At 53.5% G+C, this 17,699-nt stretch overlaps 1 protein-coding gene across 3 annotated transcripts in view; it reads left to right on the top strand.

The window, feature by feature from the left end:
- BCL2L11 (BCL2 like 11) overlaps positions 1-17,220 on the top strand; it is a 47,839-nt gene extending 30,619 nt beyond the window's left edge. For all 3 annotated transcript variants that reach the window (XM_075563144.1, XM_075563143.1, XM_075563142.1), the window contains one exon: positions 13,129-17,220. In XM_075563144.1, coding sequence (XP_075419259.1) covers positions 13,129-13,227 — 99 coding nt within the window. In that variant the 3' untranslated portion in view covers positions 13,228-17,220. The remainder of the gene's footprint in view (positions 1-13,128) is intronic.
- The last annotated feature ends 479 nt before the right edge of the window (positions 17,221-17,699 follow it).

Below are 17,699 nucleotides of genomic sequence, written 5' to 3'. Positions count from 1 at the left end.
ACTGTAAATATTAATTAGCTCACTTTCTTTTTTAACTAACTATTCCTAAGTACATGGATGTTACCTGTCCATCATTTTGAATCACTCCCCTTTTCCCGATCATGCGTGTACCCGTTCAGGCTTATTTTGAAAGATGCCCCTTGGCAGTTTCCCCATTAAAGGGAGGTTTTCAATTCTCAGTGGAGAGCTCCCCAAGGAACTCGGGCTCTGGGACCCTCTTCCTGTAAGAGTCTATCTTGTGTGTGCGGAGGGGAAACAGGTGTAGTCCTGGCTTTGTTGTTAAATGAGAGTGTCCCATTGGATGGATGGGCTTAGAAGCCTCTCACCTGTTTGCATTGGCACAGTGCCTGGTTTTTACATACCTGCTATGGACCAGCCTAGCAAACAGTAATTCCTTCTCAGCTGAGATCTGAAATGGTCATTTGGGGGAAAGTTGATCGGTATGAAACTTTGCCACTGAAGTCGCTCTTCTCTGAAAGCCCTCTCTCTGCCTTGGCTGACCTCAGAGGATGCTGATGCGGCCATGTGGGAGGCACAGAGCGAATTGGGTGCCAGCTAGTCAAGACATGGGTCCCGGTGCTGCGCACGAGGAAATGGGTCCTTTGGAGAGGGTAGTCGGAATGCCCCAGAGTCCTGGTTCCTAAGCACGGCAGGGAAGCAGCTTTTCTCGGGGGAGTAGGTATTTGGAATGAACCCAGGCCTCAGACCGACCATGGTCCTGAGCCTCACTCTAAAGGGGGCACGTAGCCCTGGTGTCCTCAGAGTCCATGCACGCCCTACCCCGGACCCTGAAGTGGGCACATCCACGGACTGGGTCACCTGTGCCCGCTGTGGCGCTGAGCTGGTGTGCTTCCTGGGATGTGTGCCCTGCTCGGCGCTGTGGAGTACAAATGCCGGAAAGCTTTCCCAGAAGTGTCCGGTTGATGCTCTTTCCTGGTGAGCTGCTGGGCGGTCAGGGACGGAGGATTGGAGCCTCGCTGATGTGAGTGGGTGACCAGTTCCCGTATCACGTACATTGAAGCACAGACACGAGCTTGCCTCCTTGCATGGTGGGATTCAAGCAGGATAAGTTACACGCGTATACCATCGTCCCCTCCTCCCCCGACATGTCACCCTTTGGTTAGGCTGCGGCTGTTGAAGGTGGCCATACAGGTCCTTGTCGAATGCTCTGGGTCAATAAATAGACACCGTATTTTATCGGTGTGCATTTTTCTTGTGATTACCCTGTTTTGCATATCTTTAATGATCTAGTGTAGAAATAGATGCAGGACTTTAGGCTTTCTAAGTAATTGAGGATATTGGGGGTCGGTGCTGGGATCTAATTTTTCTAAAATTAAAAGGGGATAATTGTCCACATGTTGAAAACACCAGACTCAGAGACTGAGGTTAGAAGCAGAGTGACCCAGGAAGCCACAGAGACCTGTTGAGAGAAATAGACTGGATAGCCACTGTACGTAATCACACTGGTGATCCATCGTTAACTGTTGGGTGGCAATCGGGTGCAGAGAGGGGAGGCAGCTGTGGAAGGGACTGCATTCAAATGACCTGCCCTCCCAGTGGAGCCGGTGCCTGAGGCTGTCTGCATGCTAGTGGGTCTGAGCGATTGGAATATTTGGTGTCTGTATGTGCTTAATACTGTGCTAGGAGTACGAGACTTTCTAGAGTGTTCATCTTTATTGCTATGCGCCTTTTGAAGCCTGACAGGATATTTTCCCATTTTTTCAGTTAGAGAAATAGAGGAAGTTGTCCTGTAGTTGTCATTTATTGAGTCCACTTAAGGGCAGTGGGGAAGCATATGAGACGGAGCTGTGGCATCTGAATCCTTGAAGGAAATGGTGAGAGAGGCAACCAGGTGAGCGCAACGCCCCAGTGCATGTTCCCGTCCTCCCCTGAACTCACCAGGATGGGGCAGGGCCTGGCGACCAACCCCGCCCATCTCATGAGAGGTATGTGGGTGTGTGTGTGAATTTTTATTTTGAAATGACTTTAGACTTAGCATTTGCAAGAGTGCAGCAAAGAACCCTCTTACGTCTGCCACCCACCCAGTGTGAGTGTGTGGCTCATTTGCTCAGCGTCCTCTGTCTTTATATAGAATATCTGCCTTTTTGGTGGTTTGTTTTATTTATTTTCTTTCGGAACCAAATTGAGAATAAGTTACAGGCACAGTGCCCCATTTCTCCTAAAGCCATTAAGTGTGTGCTCCCCAAGAATATTTTTCTCTGCTGTGATCATAGTGTAATTTTCAGAATCAGGAATCTGAACTCCTCTGAACTGTATTCAAATTTCACCCGTTGGCCCAATATGTAGAATATGGTGATAAAATAATAATAATAGTAAAGCATAGTTTGGGCCCAAGAACCAATTCAGGATCATGTCTGCACCTGGCTGTGGTATCTCATTTGTCTCTTCCCTGGGTGGCCCCTGTCTTTCACGACAGCTTGGGAGGAAGGGCACAGGACAGTGGGAACCTCTCCCTGAGTGGAGCCTGTGGCGTGTTTGTATGCGTTGGCTCCGGCATTGCACCCAGGAGGAACACGTGTGCTTCTCAGTGTGTCACACACGGTGCATAGCCAGTCCTTTCTGCTGATGTTACCTGCGATGGTTTGGTTCAGGTGGGATCTTCTGCAGGGTTGTTTTTCTATTTGTAGTGGAAGGAAGGTACTCGTAAAGTGGGGCAAGAATTTTGTTTTCTCTCCTATCCAGTTGATCAATTCCATCCTCGGCTTCCTGTTCCAGGCCACGGGTGGTTATACATTACTAACTCTCAGTATTCGTTTGGTGCAGAAATGTCCCCCCAGTGTGGCTAATGGCAGCCTCCCAGTGCCTTTTGGCCAGGCCCTTTTTGCCCAGGCCCTTTGCACCCCAGAGCCTTGGCAGCACAGGTGCCTGCCCAGCGTGTTGTGGGACTGAGCCCAGGGGAGTGGAGCTCTTCCAAGGCAGTTTTGTGGAGCGACAGGGCACCCAACTGGTCTTGGGGGACAAGGGCATGGGGTATCTCAGCTCCCTGTGTCCAGCTCTGCCGTGGAGGGCACACCTGTGGGGCTTGGAGGAGGGAAGGCGAGGACTGTGGGTGAAGACAAGGGGTTGGCAAGGTGCTGGTGGGCCTGTGGCGAGGAGAGCCATGGAAGGAAGCTGCATCTTAACATGGCACGTGTGAGGAAGACGAGCGCCATGCCTTCCGCCGAGTGGGGACACGTTGAGCTCGCTGTGTGTCAGCAGCTTGCCCCGTGAGGCCCCTGCCACTGCCACCTCTTCATCTTCCTCCTCCCTTGTGGGGGCATCCTCACCGGGCATCCAGGTGTCTGTCTGTCTGTTCTTTAATAGTCCTGGCCCATCTGCTGGAAATGGTGTCGGCAAGTGGAGGTCATGGCCCTGTGCACGAGGAGGGGAGTTGGAGCCTGTCGGCCCACCTTGGCAGGCACAGTGTGCTGTGTGCCCACCGTAAGCCAGCCTGCATTAGTGGGGTCCAGGCTGTGGGGTGCCTGGCATGTGTCACCAGGCCCATCAGAATGGAATGGCACTTGACCTTAGATTAAGACCCACACTCCAGCCAAAACAGACCCAAACCCGCGCCATCTCGTTAGTCCCAACTTGGCGTGGACCCTGTGGACAGAGAAGAACTGTCCCTGGGGGTTCAGACTGAATACGTATGGGGACAGACCGCTTCTTCTCCGATGTGGAGAAAGCTGGGTTTGAACCACCATGCTTCAGCCCGGCAGCTGGGTGCTTTCCTCGCGGCATCTCCAAGTCTCCTCCTGAGAGCCAAGCCCTCCCCAGTTCTGGGCAGCCAGCCTGGGTCTTCCACGGCTTTCTCGGGTGGTCAGACTGTCCACCCTGTTGCTCTGTGTGCCAGACTCCAGACAGGGACCTGGGGAGCTCAGAGGGCTTTAGTTACCATCCTGTCGGTGGACAGGACAGCCCATAAAGCTGAGACCGACTTTAGACAGGACGAGAAATGAATGAAACCCTCTCTCATGGTCTTGCTTTCATTGTAGCCACCACAAGCAGTGTGTGTGTGTGTGTGTGTGTGTGTGTGTGTGTGTGTGTGTGTGTGTTTACAGTGCCTCCGCCGCCGCCACTGCCTCCTGCGCAGGGCAAGGGCAGGCACGAGCGAGCAGCTTCCGTGCAGCCTGGAGGGCCGTGCTCTGCCGGAGCACGACCTGTGGTCGCAGCCCATCATCCTCGGCGGAGGCTGACTGCTCTCGGTGCTCTTCCTCTGATAGGTACAAGTCCCGGTGCTGGTTGAGCCTTGTCTGCATTCCCTACGGCCACTTCTGTAGATGGTGCACGAGAAGAAAACCCCAGCCCACTGCTCCGAGTCGCTCCCAGCGACCCCTGTGTGAGGTTTCTGAGCTTGTAGTTCTTTGGGGACACCAGGCAGCTGGCATGCTTGAACTGCCAACCCTGCTGTTAGCTGCCTGGTGTGCCACCAAGGCTCTGTGACTAAGAGGGAAGTCTGAATTGTACACTTGTCTGTGTGTGTCTGTGTGTGTGTAGTGTGTGTCTGTGTGTGTGTGTGTGTGTGTAGACTGCATTCTGTAGAAGATGCCATTCATTGAATGCTAAGTTTAATTAAGGAGCTTCCAAACCACATTGGATAGAATAATGAAAACTTGATGTATTAGTCCGGGTAGACTAGAGAGGCAAAGTCATAGACACTCGTGTATAAGAAGCAGCTTTATATGTACACAAGCAATTGAATATTGAGAAAACATCCCAGCCCAGTCCAGATCAATCCAGAAGTCCAATATTAACCCATATGTCCCATACCAATCAATAAAGTCCTCTTCAGACTAATGAAACACATGCAATGATGCCGAATGCAGGAAGACCACAGGCCAGTGGTGGGAAGTCGTGTGGATCCAGTGGCTGTGGAGGCATCTCGGCGCTGGCAGGGTCTCCACGTGGCTCCTCCAGCTCCAGAGCCCTAGCATAGGTCTTGTCAGCAAGCCTGTATTGCAGGGAGTGAGTCTGTCCCGCCACCAGTGAGCTTTCACACCTGCAAAAGAAGTCACCATTGGAGGGGCTAAACTCCACCCCTTCACCCATGAGTCTCAAATTGACACCAGCTATGTAACTACCACACTTGGGATGCCGTTTTTGTCGGGCCATCAAGTGGGCTCAGCAGAACAGAGGCCTGCTGGCTCCTGCGCATCCTCACAGTTGTTTTTAGTCTGAGCTCCACGGGCAGCCACTGTGCGGCCGTCTCTTGTCCGCTGCCCCTCCACTGCACCAAGCACGATGTCCTCCTCCAGGGACTGGTCTTTCCTGACAGCACGGCCAAAGGATGTGAGACAGGGGTCACCTGTGTGCTTCCAGGACCGGTCTGCCCGCCCCTTTTGGCAGCCCGTGGTTCTCCACCAGCACCCTAATTCATCTTGGATGGCAAATACTAAATAAAGCTAGAGTCAGCCTATGAAGTAGTGTGAGTTTTGCCCTACGCCTAACATGCGTTTACCCGTTTTCTTTTTAAATGGTTTTAAATCATTTTATTGGGGCTGTCCAACTCTTATCACAATCCATGCATTCGTTCATTGTGTCAAGCACATTTGTTGCCATCATCATGTTCAAAACATTTCTTTCTACTTGAGCCCTTGGTATCAGCTTCTCATTCCCCACTTCCCCACCCTCCCTCTCTCACGAACCCTTGATAATTTATAAATTATTATTCTTTTTTCATGTCTTACACTGTCTGATGTCTCCCTTCACCCACTTTTCTGTTGTCCCTCCCCAGGGAGGGGGTTATATGTAGATAATTGTGATCAGTTCCCCTTTACGCCCCCCCCCTTCCCCTTCCCCTCCTGGTGTGGCTAATCTCAATATTGGTCCTGAGGGGTTTACCTGTCCTGGATTCCTTATGTTTCCAGCGTGTGTACATGCTCTGGTCCAGCCAGATTTGTAAGGTAGAATTGGTGTCATGATAGTGGAGGGGAGGAAGCATTAAAGAACTAGAAGAAAGTAAGTTTCATCGTTGCTACATGGCACCCTTACTGACTCGTCTCCTCCCTGCAGCCCTTCTGATTGGGAATGTTTAATTGCCTACAGATGGGCTTAGGTCTCTACTCCACACACAATGATATGTCTCTACTCCATTCACAATGATATGATTTTTTTGTTCCGAGCCTTCAATGCCTAATACCTGATCCCTTTGGCACCTCGTGGTAACACAGGCTGGTGTGCATCTTCCATGTGGGCTTTGTTGCTTCTGAGCTAGGTGGCCACTTGTTTACCTTTAAGCCTTTAAGACCCCAGACGCTATCTTTTGATAGCCGGGCACTGTCAGCTTTCTTCACCACATTTGCTTATGCGCCCATTTGTCTTCAGCGACTGTGTTGGGAAGGTGAGCATCGTGGAGTGCCAGGTTCATAGACCAGTGTGTTTGTGTCGAGGGAGGGTTTGAGTAAGAGGCCCAATGCCAGCTGACTGCTTTCATGGCATGAACAGTTGTGCATCACTTATCTCAAACAGGCCTTTGAGTTCTGCAGATACTTCCCTCGGAGCAGGAGGAAGCCAGTTTGGGATTTGGATTCTAAATGGTTTGGTATCTTGACATAATGCCAGGCTGCTTCCATCCAACAGGTACAGGGGTGCAATGACCAACTCAGCCTGGGAGGCCCTGGAGCCACGAGCAAAAGGGTAATCCCCTTGTGACTTCAGCTCTGAGTGTCCGGAGGCCTCCAGGAGAGCTTGGAGGTTTGGTTCATTATCTTGACGGAGATGGCGGCCGAGGGCATCCCCGTGAATTGTTGAGAGTTGTGTGTAGTCTGGGACACAAGCTGATGCAGAAGCACAGGGACTGAGGGGCTTGGCTCCCAGGTCTCAGCTAAGCTGCGTGTACCTGGCTGGCCTGCCGTGGGCCGTGGGCCCTGCAGTGTGCATGGGGGCCACAGCCATGCGGCAGTGCCCTCCTAGGGCTGTAGCACAGCTTCCCGGGGGATGCGAGTGGAGCTTTCAATCTCTTGAGGGAGGACATGAGGAGATGAGCGGGAAACTGCTTGGCTGGTCTGCAGACCACAGGAATAACAAGCCCCTCCCCACTCATCCCTGGATGTGTCCCCGTGGAGCAAGGCCGGAGAGGAGAGCTTGTTGTGATTGAACAGCATGGCGTCTCATGTTCTGAGGTTGGGGCATCTGGGGACAGTGTGCCCCTGCCCTGGTCTGATATTTCTTCTGAGGTGCCTCTCACCACAGGCACTCCGTGAGCTAGTCTCCAGCTTCTCTGTGGTTGGAGCAGGACACATTCCCCAAACCAGACCTGAGCTGCCGCGGGACTGTTGGCCCTGCAACAGAGATGACTGGATCTCCCCAAAGATGTCAGCACTCAGCCCGGACTCGCTGGGTCGTCTTCCTGACTGGCCCCGGTCTCACTCAGTTGTCATTTAGAAGAGCATGCCCATGGGGAAGGGCAGGGGAATGAATCTCCCACAGAATCACAGGTCCCCCCTGACCCTCCACCCTGAGCTCTCTGACCCCCAGCCCCGGACAGGCTGGAGTGTAATAGTGAGTGGGTGCTCAGCTGGTAATCTTTTGCTCTGCATACTTGGCTTGTGACCTCGTCCCAGCCTAAACCAAGGCTTCCACCAGGCTGCCCAGGCGCCCACTACACGTGGTGGGTAAGGGCTGGCCCTGGACTGAGAAGGGAGCAGAACAGCCTCCCGGGTCTCAGCACCAGAGTGGGGGTGCTAGGTGCAGACTTCGCTTGTGTGAAGCATCTCAGGTAGGGCAGGCCTGCTGGCAGGGCCATGGGCTCCGGACCACAGTGCTGGCTCCGCAGCCTTCCAAGTTGGCCACAGGGCTTCCCTTGGCCTGCTCTCCTGTCTGGTTTGTGGTGCTGGGGCGAAGCCAGCAGGCATATGTTCAGTCTTTGATCAGCGGTGGGTTTCATCCCTGGGCTTGGGTGCTCAGGTCCAGGCCAGGCTCCTGGCTCTCCAGGAGAGGGAAGCCAGTCCCCAGGCCAGTCCCGTGCAGCCAGGCACCCGCCGCCTCCCCGCTGGTCCCCCCGGCAGCCTGGGTCAGGTCACTTTTGTTTTCCAAAGCACCTGCTTCCCTGGATTGAGCAAGAGAGCATTGTTTTGCTCTGATTATTTTGGCCTTCGACTGTAAAAAAAAAAAATGCCCTGGGACTCAGTGGTTGCTCCAATGTAATTGAAGACAGAGCTGGGTTGAGGCCGCCAGCCTGGGGCTGCTTGCAGCTGCTGCTGACACCCCGAGAGGCCTGGGCTCTGCCCTGCCCTTCCAGCCCCATACTTCCTGTCCTTCCTTCGGCAGAGCACCGCCTTCACTGGTGCGTTCCCAGGCCATCCCCCCGCCCCCCCCCCTGCCCCTGTGACCCCCGAGAGCCAGTGTTCTTTGTCTCTTGACACTCTGTGGACTCTCTAAGAGAACATTTAGAATGCTCTGTCTAAAGGGCGTTTCTTTGTTTTAAACATAACTGACCCTAGGGGGTTATTAGAGAGAGACTTGGGGGTCTAGTGGGTGCTCCTGTTTGCTAACTGCAACGTCAGCGGTTTGGACCCATCAGCCACTCCTTGAGAGGAGGCGGCTTTGTGCTTCTGTAAAGATTTCCGACCTTGAAGCCCACGAGGGCACGTCTGTCCTGTCCTGCAGGGTGGCAATGAGTCAGATGCGGCGTCGGTTAGGGGATAGAGGGAGGGAGAGAAAGGTCTATCCACTTTGTCGCTCTGTTTCCAAGAACCAACCTTTGGTCTCGTTGACTTGGGCTACACTTTGTGTTACTTTTTCAGTTTCTGTGGATTTCACTCACTCGCCTTCGAGAAGCTTGGATGGGTGGTCAGAGGGCATTTTCCTGAATTAGCTCCAAAGATCAGGCCTCCATCTGCAGAAGGGGAAGCCCAGCAGGGTGCCTCCTGTGACGCGGTATAGTAGTTTGCGGTATAGTTTGCAAACTCGGGTTTTCTGAGACGGCTTGACCTGTTGCATGCTGTCTTGGCGGTGCTGTCTGCTGCTGCTCGGGGCAGCCTTCCTCTAGCCTTCCTGCCTCGGCACGTGTCCGCCCCGACCTGGAGCCCTCTTCCCAGTGTGTTCCTACTGAGCAACTCCACTCCTTTCAAACTCAGAGCAGAGATTCATTTTGGAGCCCCCCGCCCCCTCCTCAATGCTTCAACCACTTGGCTCGCTTGCTTCCGCCCCATTTATCACTGGTCATCCTGTCTTGTTTCTTCGTGGGGCATGGCCTCCAGTGGGTGCCATCTTCCTGGTGTGGCAGGAAGGGCTCTGAGCATATTAATTCTCCTTCTGTGTGTGCGATCATATTGCACCGGTGATGGCAGGAACTGGCATGCATGTGCCTCCTGGGCCCAGTGGCGGCATCCCCGACCCCATGCAAACTGCCTTTCTCACCGTCGGCACCCATAAGGTCCCTTCGGGTGTTGCTTTCCTGAATGCGGTGGGAGTGACATTAGCACTGAGTTGGGTGTACACACACACACACACACACACGCCGTGCAGCTGGGTGGGCCTTCGCTGTGGTGCCAGCCAGCAGCGGGGCTGCAGGAGTCCCTCACACAGGGAGCGGGTGTTTCCACATCCAGCACAGGTGGACGAGCAGGGGCTGATGAGCAGGGGCACGGCTGGTGGCCATCGACGCCACTCACCTCAAATAACCCAGCCGTTCTGGAGTCACATTTAAGGCTGCGGAGACAAAATGCTCTCTCCCTTGAGGCACGTGTGATTTCACTGAGCGCGGCCCCCTGACATAGGTGCATGCATGCGTGCGTGCTACAGCCGGGAGCACTGTCGGCATGCACTGCGGCACCATTGCTGCAGCCACGGTGTCCGTCCAGCTCGTGGAGAGGGCTGCCTTGTTGCTGGCCCTCTCCTTTGCGGGCATGATGCCCTTCTCCAGGGAATGGTTCCTCCTGCTGGCATGTCCTGAGTCATTGAGACGCACCCTCACCATGCTGGCTCCCACCAGCACACCGGCCGTGCTGCTTCCCAGACAGCTGCGCCTGTTCTTTGGGCAGAGCGCGGCATGCTCACTGTGCCCCAACACCATCGTGGGGGGAACCTTGTCCCCTCCCAAGTCCTCCTTCCTCATCATCTTGCGCATGCGCAGGAGGCTGTTAGAAATGCCGCGGCACCCTACTCCTCAAAGGGGCACCTTTGCTCTTGACTCACTCACTGCTATGGAGTCGACGCTGACTCAGCGACCCCACCACCACCACCCCACCCCCCGCCACCGCAGGTTTTGAACTGCCGACCATGTGAGTGGATCACAGCCCACCCCCACCCCCTGCTCCCTCTAAAGAGCTTGCGCGACAGACTTGCCCATGCCCCCATGCCCCGCCTCCATCGACTTCTCGACCACCGCTTCCCCGCTTCCGTGAGAGCTGTGAACCCCCAAGCACAATGAACTCCCTGGCAACCTCTGCAGTCTGTTGATCGGATGCTGCTTGTTGGCCCAGACGTGCTGCCTTTTGTTGGTTTGTGTGTGTTGAGTTGTTGTCCGTGGAGCCCTCTTCACTTTCAGCAAGCAAAAGGTTTTGTTACCTGCATCTCCCCGGGTGTGGATGAGCCTCCCACCCATCCTGAGTCCCATTCTTCCTTGTCTAACCCAGCATCTCCAGAGACTGGCCTCGCAGGCGGATGGTGCAAACGCACATTGTCTGATGGTAATCCTGACTTCTTCACCCCCACAGGACAGCGCAGCCCCTGGTGCCGAAACTAGCACGACGGGGCCACAGTTCCCCATTCCGACCCAGCAGTGCGCCATGTGCCAGCTGCTGGCCTCTGCACGGGCTGGTGGTCACCCTGCTGCGGGGTCGGCACCCAGCTGCAGCCCTCGTGCCACCTGCCCCGACTGGTGCTCTCGGCCAGAGCATGGTCATCTGCCAGCCCTGCTCCTGGGCTGCAGGCATTAGAGGGCAGCCGGTTGGTGGGCCACACACGGGAGCTGACCCTGTGCCCGCTGTTTGCTGAGGTGGGGATTGTCAACCCTGAGCCACTGGCAGGGCTAGCTGCAGGGGGTCATTTTCTGAGCTGGTGCTGCTTTCTGAATGGCCATGGCTTCCTCCTCGGACTGTTGCCTGAAGGTGGCCCCCTGCCAGCAGGTCCCGCTTACCGGGTTGTGCGGCCTTGATTTGGGGCACATCGACCTTCTGTACCATCTAGTTTCCTCTGTGTCGGGGACCAAGCATTGCCATTGCCAACATTTCCTAGCTGTGGCTTTTCTTTTTTTATAAAACTAACAAACTGGGAAGTGGAGGACTGAAGAGGTGTCTGCCCCCACCCTACCCCGGGCTGCAAGCAGAACTGCACAGAGAGGAGCAGGGGGCCGGCAGCCGGGGCTGGAGTTCTATCAGGGTTACACGCCCCGGCCCACGTGAGCCATTTAGGGTCTGTCCCCAGCGTGGCCCAGCCCTCTTGCCTGTGTTGCGTGTGCTCTGAGGGCCCAGGCACGGCAGGAGCATCAGGTTGACATGGCAGTGGTGGCGCAGCCTGACGCTGCATACGGTTTCTTCATTTCAGCAAACTGCGGTTTGATTTTGAATCAGCCTCTTTCAACCTTATTAATGTTAGCCAAACTAAAATTAACCCTTCCCCTAAATTATTCTCACATAGACGAAGCAGAGTAATTATGAAAGTTAAATCAAAACAAAGCAATCTTGTGCGTAAGAAAGAAAGAAAAAAAAAAGATAAAAATCGCAGGCTGTGGTTACAGAAGGGCCTCCACAGGAATTGCTCACAGAAAGCTGGTTTCCTCCCATCGGGTTCTGGAAGGAAACAGGGAACTGCCCTGGCCTTATCACCATCCCATGTCGGGAGCGCCGGGGAGCTTGTGTCAACAGCCAGGAGAAAGGGCCCTGGTGGTACCAGCCCTGCCTGGGACCATGGTTCTGGGCCCGACTCCTGGCTGGTTTCTGCAGGAGCGCCCCCCCTCCCCCCAAAGGAGAAGGGGTCTGTCCTGCACCGTAGATGGCCTTAGTAACTTAGTCTCAGGTGTGCATTAGCAGGGAAGGACCAGTATTGGTTTCAGACATGGACAGGAAGGGGTCGCAGCTCCTCATGTTTGGGCAAAAGTATTGTGTTCTCTTGCTTGGCTGCTCTGAGCTCAGCCTCACAGTGAGCCCTGCCCGGGGGCCAGAGGGGGCCGCTGGTGGGACAGACCAGGAGGAACAGCCTGCAGTCTTGTTGTCTTTTTTCCATCTCACTTTTCCATGGACTTTGTTGAAGCCCCCTCGTGTATCGTGAGACACTGGGAAAACAACTTTTAATTTATTTTTGTTTTACTTTGTTCTCTTTGCTCCTCCCCGGCCTTGGATGTGGGGAGATGAAGGCTACTCCCCCCCTCCCTCCTGTCTCATGGTGGCATGGGCTGGGCCACAGCATTTGCCCTAGGAGCCTCCCGAGGGGCAGGGTTCTTGGGCGCTGGCGCTGCCTCTGCGCCTTATTTAGCTGCCTGGGCAAATTGCACCAAAATCACTGGTTTCTTAAATAAATTACAGCTACCAAAACTCACCCTTGTGGGAATCAGAAACATGTTTGAAGGTCACTAACTTGGATCATAGGATTGTTGCTTCAGATTTCCCAAGTTTGTTCCTCCCTTTCTGTTCACCACCGCTCATTGGACACAACCCCAATGATGCAAAAATAAACCAACAGACTCACTGCTGTTGAGTCAGCTCTGACCCAGGTCAGGTAGAAAGGCCCTTGGGCTTCTAAGACCTAACTCTAAGGGAGTACAAAGCCACCTCTGGGGGTCTCCACCTGCTTGAGCTGGTCAGCAGCCCGGAGCACAGCCGCCGAGCACCGAGGCACCACTGGAGACAGCTGCGCCGGGTTTGCGGAACAAGGTGGCTCCAGCTGGTGGGGAGTGGGGGGCTGCAGAAAGACTAAGAATGGGGCTCCAGGGAGTTTCTGTGAGATTCCCTTTCGATCAAGGAAGACAGACATCCTTCGGCGTGCCCTGTGTTTGCAGGAGAGGTGGAGATGAGTTGGCTTTCTCAGGGAAGGACCGGCACCTTGGCCTGGTGATCTTTCAGAGGGGGGTGCTTTTCATAGTTCTTAAGGAGGAAGGAATTGCCTGCTCATTTAAATATGGGCCCTCACCCCTCAAAAAAAGAATATGGACTGAGAAACTAAAACACACGTGCCTCTTTGCTGTTCCAGGTTCTTTTGAATAACTACCCAGCAGCCGAAGACCACCCACAGATGGTCCTCTTGCGACTGTTGCGCTACATCATCCGCCTGGTGTGGAGAATGCAGTGACAGGCGCCGTGAACAGTGCAGGCGTGCACAGACATTGTGCGCGTCCACACCAGCGAGGCTGAGCCCCGCCCTCACCCGGTGCTGGTCCTGTGCCGCCAGAGGCCCCTCCCCAGCAAGGGGAGGGCGGCCGAAGATGCCGCCCGTGTGGACTTCACCTCCCGCGCATTCCCGCGTGGCACAGTCTTCAAGTGGAAGTTCCTTGTGAATGTAAATGAGGGAGGATGTTTGGGTTTTGTTTGTTTTTTAATGTACAAATCGTGTTTTTTTTTGGAAGACGATTTTATGCAAGAATGGTATTTTTACATGTGGTGTGCGTGTGTGCGTGCGTGCGTGTGTGTTGGTTCTTTTTTACCTTCTTTAATAAGGGCAGGTTTTTCAAAAAGGAAATGGAAACTTTTTGACAAACTCTTGAATGATTTTTGTACTAAAATCTTAAGAACCTATTGCCTACACTCAGAAGATTATGTAAACTCTGCAGTGGAGACTGAGCCAGCTACTTTAGACAGCTGCCTTAGTTTATTTTTAGAGATTACTGTACAGAATTTTTAAACAGGGAGAGCTGGGCTATGTCCCTCATCCCCCAAGTCCCCACTCCCTGCCTTTGCCTCTTTGACTTTTTTTTAAATAGGACTATTATACCCAAAGAGTCCCGATGACATTGGGGCGGATAAAGGGCGGAGGCCGGTAGCCAGCCTGGGCTGACTGCCGCTCCGTGTTGTAAATGCCCACTTACCTCCTTCGGTGCAGTTGGCTCTGTGCACAACTCTAGGCTACTGGTGAGTGTTTCTCCGCCTCCCTTGTGAGCGCCCCTCGTCTGTGTGGGCACAAACGGCAGACCACGTGTGAGCATTGCATACCCCTTGGGACTGTTGGCCTTTCTAGGAGCAGGCTTGTCACAGGGTGAGCTGCCCTGTGAAGTCCTAGCTAGTCCACAGCCCGCCCCCCCCACACACACACACACACGACTCAGCCCAGCACAGGGTTTCAGACTGGCGCTGCCCCTGCACAGTGAGACGTGGAGCGGGGACAGCACAGGCTGCCATCGGGGTCCAGCGTGCCCTGACTCTTAGGCCATTTAGAGTGCTCCCAACCAGAGGTGCCCAGATTTGGGGGGTGCTCCTTCTAGCCCATTTTGCAGTGTAGGCTTCACCAGTACAGCAGGGAGAGTCGATTGGGCGGGCAGAGGTCTGCCGTGGGCCTCATCTTTCTGACAGCTAGCCTGCGTTCTCCATTGCTCTGTGACAGCCAGGTGCATCCCGGGCCTCTGTGCTTGCCCCCTCCCCAGCAGGGAAGCAGGGTGCCCCACCCTTTCCCCAGCCACAGCACTCTGATAGCTGGGGGGACCCTGGATTGGGGAGTAGCGAGAGAGAGGTGGGGAGATCATGCTGTGAACCCTGTAACTCTCAGCAATCTTTTGAGAACCCGGACCATTAAGAAGGTTTTTAAGAGAAGAGTATGTCAGTTTTGAAATGAGTCACCAGTGCCAACAGCGCCCACGTGTGTGTTTTGCCGTGTGGAGGACCAGTGTTTTTCATAGGGTTAAATACGTGGAAAACTTGTTCTCTTGTCTCCTCCTAATTATAGATGTGTATTGAATGCTCACCTTTTCCTTTAGGTAGAGAGTTTGATGGCAAATATTGCCCCTCACCTTTTTTCTTTATAACCTTTCCCCTTTTTCCTGAAAGTTGGCTTGTTTGTTTGTTTGTTTGTTTGTTTGTTTTTGAGCTGTGTTGGATCTTTGCTTGTGTTCTCCATGTGTCCTGAACCCCCTTGTAGGGTCACAGAGCCCTGGGCTGTCGGGAGGTCAGCCTCAGGGCCCGCTGGGCACACCCACCAAAGACGTACTTGGTTCTGGGCCGCTGTGCCCCCAGGATACCCCCCACACCAGTCACATGCCTGTCTCCCTGGCTGGAGCACTTTACTCTCTCTTCAGCCAGGACTGTGCCCCCTCTGGAATGGCAGCCCCCCACCCCATGTGGAAATAGGCAACTCTGTGACCTGTACAAGTATTACCGATGGGATGTCGGCGGCAGGAAGTGAGGGATGACAGCCGTCTGTACTGTGTATGTCTGTCCAGATGCCTCCCTGCAGAAAGTCTCCCCCCACGGGGATGCCTTTTCCTGCCCTCCCCGCCTCTTATGTTTTCCTAGGTAGGAGAAAAAAATAACTAGCCCCCCCCCCCCTTTTTGAGAAGCTGAATGCGGGTTTTGTGCCTTGACACCCTCTGTCCACACGAGGTGTGTAGAAAGTGCCCTGTGGCTTAGACCAGAAATGCAATAAACACACAGCGCCCCGCGGAGCGGAGTCTTCCCGAGGCCACCCTCCCCCTTCCTCCTCCTCCCCTGCACAGCTGATTTTGTGAAGGATTTTCTCTGGTTGGGGAGAAACCAGTGTAAAATTGCTTCTGATCAAAAACAAATGTATAGCAGAAAAATGTTTTGCGCCTCCCCCCCTTTTCCTGCTTCCCCCTTAATAGTGTATATATTTTGACTATTTATTAGATTAGGAGGTCATATTTTCTTTACCAACTGAGCCAAAATGTCTGTGTGCAATTGTGTTCTCTTTTACCTTTCTTGTAAAAATTTGTACAGCATAAAGAAGTAAAAAAACAAACAAAAAATTCAATTTTTTTCCCTAAGATTTTTCAGCATTGAGGATTGTAAATATTGTAGAGATTCCCCTTCTGTGTAATGATGTGTCCTACTGTTTCATAATGCTGTAACTTGTAAAAAAAAATGATGTATATTTATTTTCTGCTTATTTAATGTCTTCAAGTTCTGAAGAGTATTGACTCCCTGCCCCACCCCCACGCCCTGCTGCCCCCTGAGTGATGGTTAGTCAGCTCCGTGCAGGCCTGGCCTCTCTGATTGCTGATAACTCGATGGTCAGATGGGCAGGCACTCTTGCGCTTCCTTGTCCTGTTGATGAAGTCTATGTTGAATTGCCAGTGGGAGACTGTAATGCTGACAGATGACAAGATACAACCCCCCAGCATCTCTGTTGCCTAGTGGCCAGCTCCTCAGAGAAGCACATCAGGTTGAGTCCAGGCCGAAGCTGAAAATGAAACGTATTCTCAGCAGTCGGGGGGAAATAGACCCCCCCTCACCCTCCAGACAACCCAGTGTTCAGAGAAATGGAAAAGGTGCCCATTTCAGAGATCGGCTTTGAGGTGGACCAAGACCAGATGCGGTCGTAGGTCCAGGTGAGTGATTCCTGGCCAGGACCCCGTTGGCCTGGCAGGACCACCTCATGCCATGAACCCCCTGTTGGTAACTGGTGAGTCACTGGCTTTTTCCCTCCCTGCCAAATAGCTAATCAATTCTTTGAGGTATGGACTGGTAATGGTCCTTGGGAGCCAGTTGTACAAGCCCCCATCCCCCTAAACCATGCCTGCGTTTGGCCAGCCTGCTTCTTCAAGTGGATGCCCGCCCCTTGGTCTTCATCCCTTTTGAGAGAAGTGGACCTGAGGGCAGGGGGGCACCAGTGGACGGACTAGGTGTTGAGGTATGGAAGCTGTTTGGGAGACAGCTGGTAGCTCCGTGGAAAGAAGTTCCCTCACCCCTGCTGACTTAGTCTGGTGCCTGCGTGCACCTGGATGTGTGCACACGTGACGCTAGGTCAGCCCAGGCAGCCCCTGCTCTTCCGTGAACAGCATGGACGAGAAGCAGCCTCAGGCTCCCAGCTCTGTCATGTGACTACTTGTGTTTGCAATTGTCAGCCTCTGGAAGCTCTCCAGTGTACTCCAGCTTCTGTGAGCACTGGTTACTGTATCGAGACTCATCAGGTACCTGTTTATAAATAGCACTGACCTGTCTGCATACTGACTCATCACGACTTGTTTCCTAGGACCCAGCGTATGTAGCATCTGTACTGCAATTTCCCTGGCTTACTTGTGTTTTGCACTGATGAATTTTGACAGGGTAATTGCCACTTTACTTGTGCAATACTGCTGTAAATAACTGCAGATTTTTTTAAGAAACTCAATCTTTTATGTTCTTGATGAATTTTATATAAATAAAACTTTCAACTAGTTTTGGCGAGCTGTTGTGATTTGTCTCAAACTGGAGGAGCGAGGGGGGAGGCGAAAGGCCTGAAGCGAGTCTACACCCACACACTCACTCAGCATGTCCCACCTTCAGTGGAGAGTCTGTGATGCCTTTCTCGAAGACAACTGTGTCGCAGACTTAAAAGCAAGCCACTCATCAAAGGTTTGAAGTGGCTGGTGAGCCGGTGAAGTGTCTGCCCACGTTCCTCCTTAGATATGACTCAACACCGATGGGAGGGGGCAGGGCGCGTGTGTCAGGAGCCGGCTCTGATCTGCATTGATTGATTGTTGGTGACATCAAGCCCTCTGGCCCCAGGGTACCGAAAACAAGAGTCTGGCGAGAAGTCTGGTTCGGAAAGGGTGGCACACAGCACCTGCCCAGAGCCGGAGGGATTGCCAGGCAAGAACCTGAGCCCTGAGTGTGAAC

This window comes from Tenrec ecaudatus, chromosome 11 (genome assembly GCF_050624435.1).
Source record: "Tenrec ecaudatus isolate mTenEca1 chromosome 11, mTenEca1.hap1, whole genome shotgun sequence".
Classification (NCBI taxonomy): Eukaryota; Metazoa; Chordata; class Mammalia; order Afrosoricida; family Tenrecidae; genus Tenrec; species Tenrec ecaudatus.
Note: the sequence above shows the minus strand (reverse complement) of the source record. Positions and strands in the feature narration are given on the sequence as shown.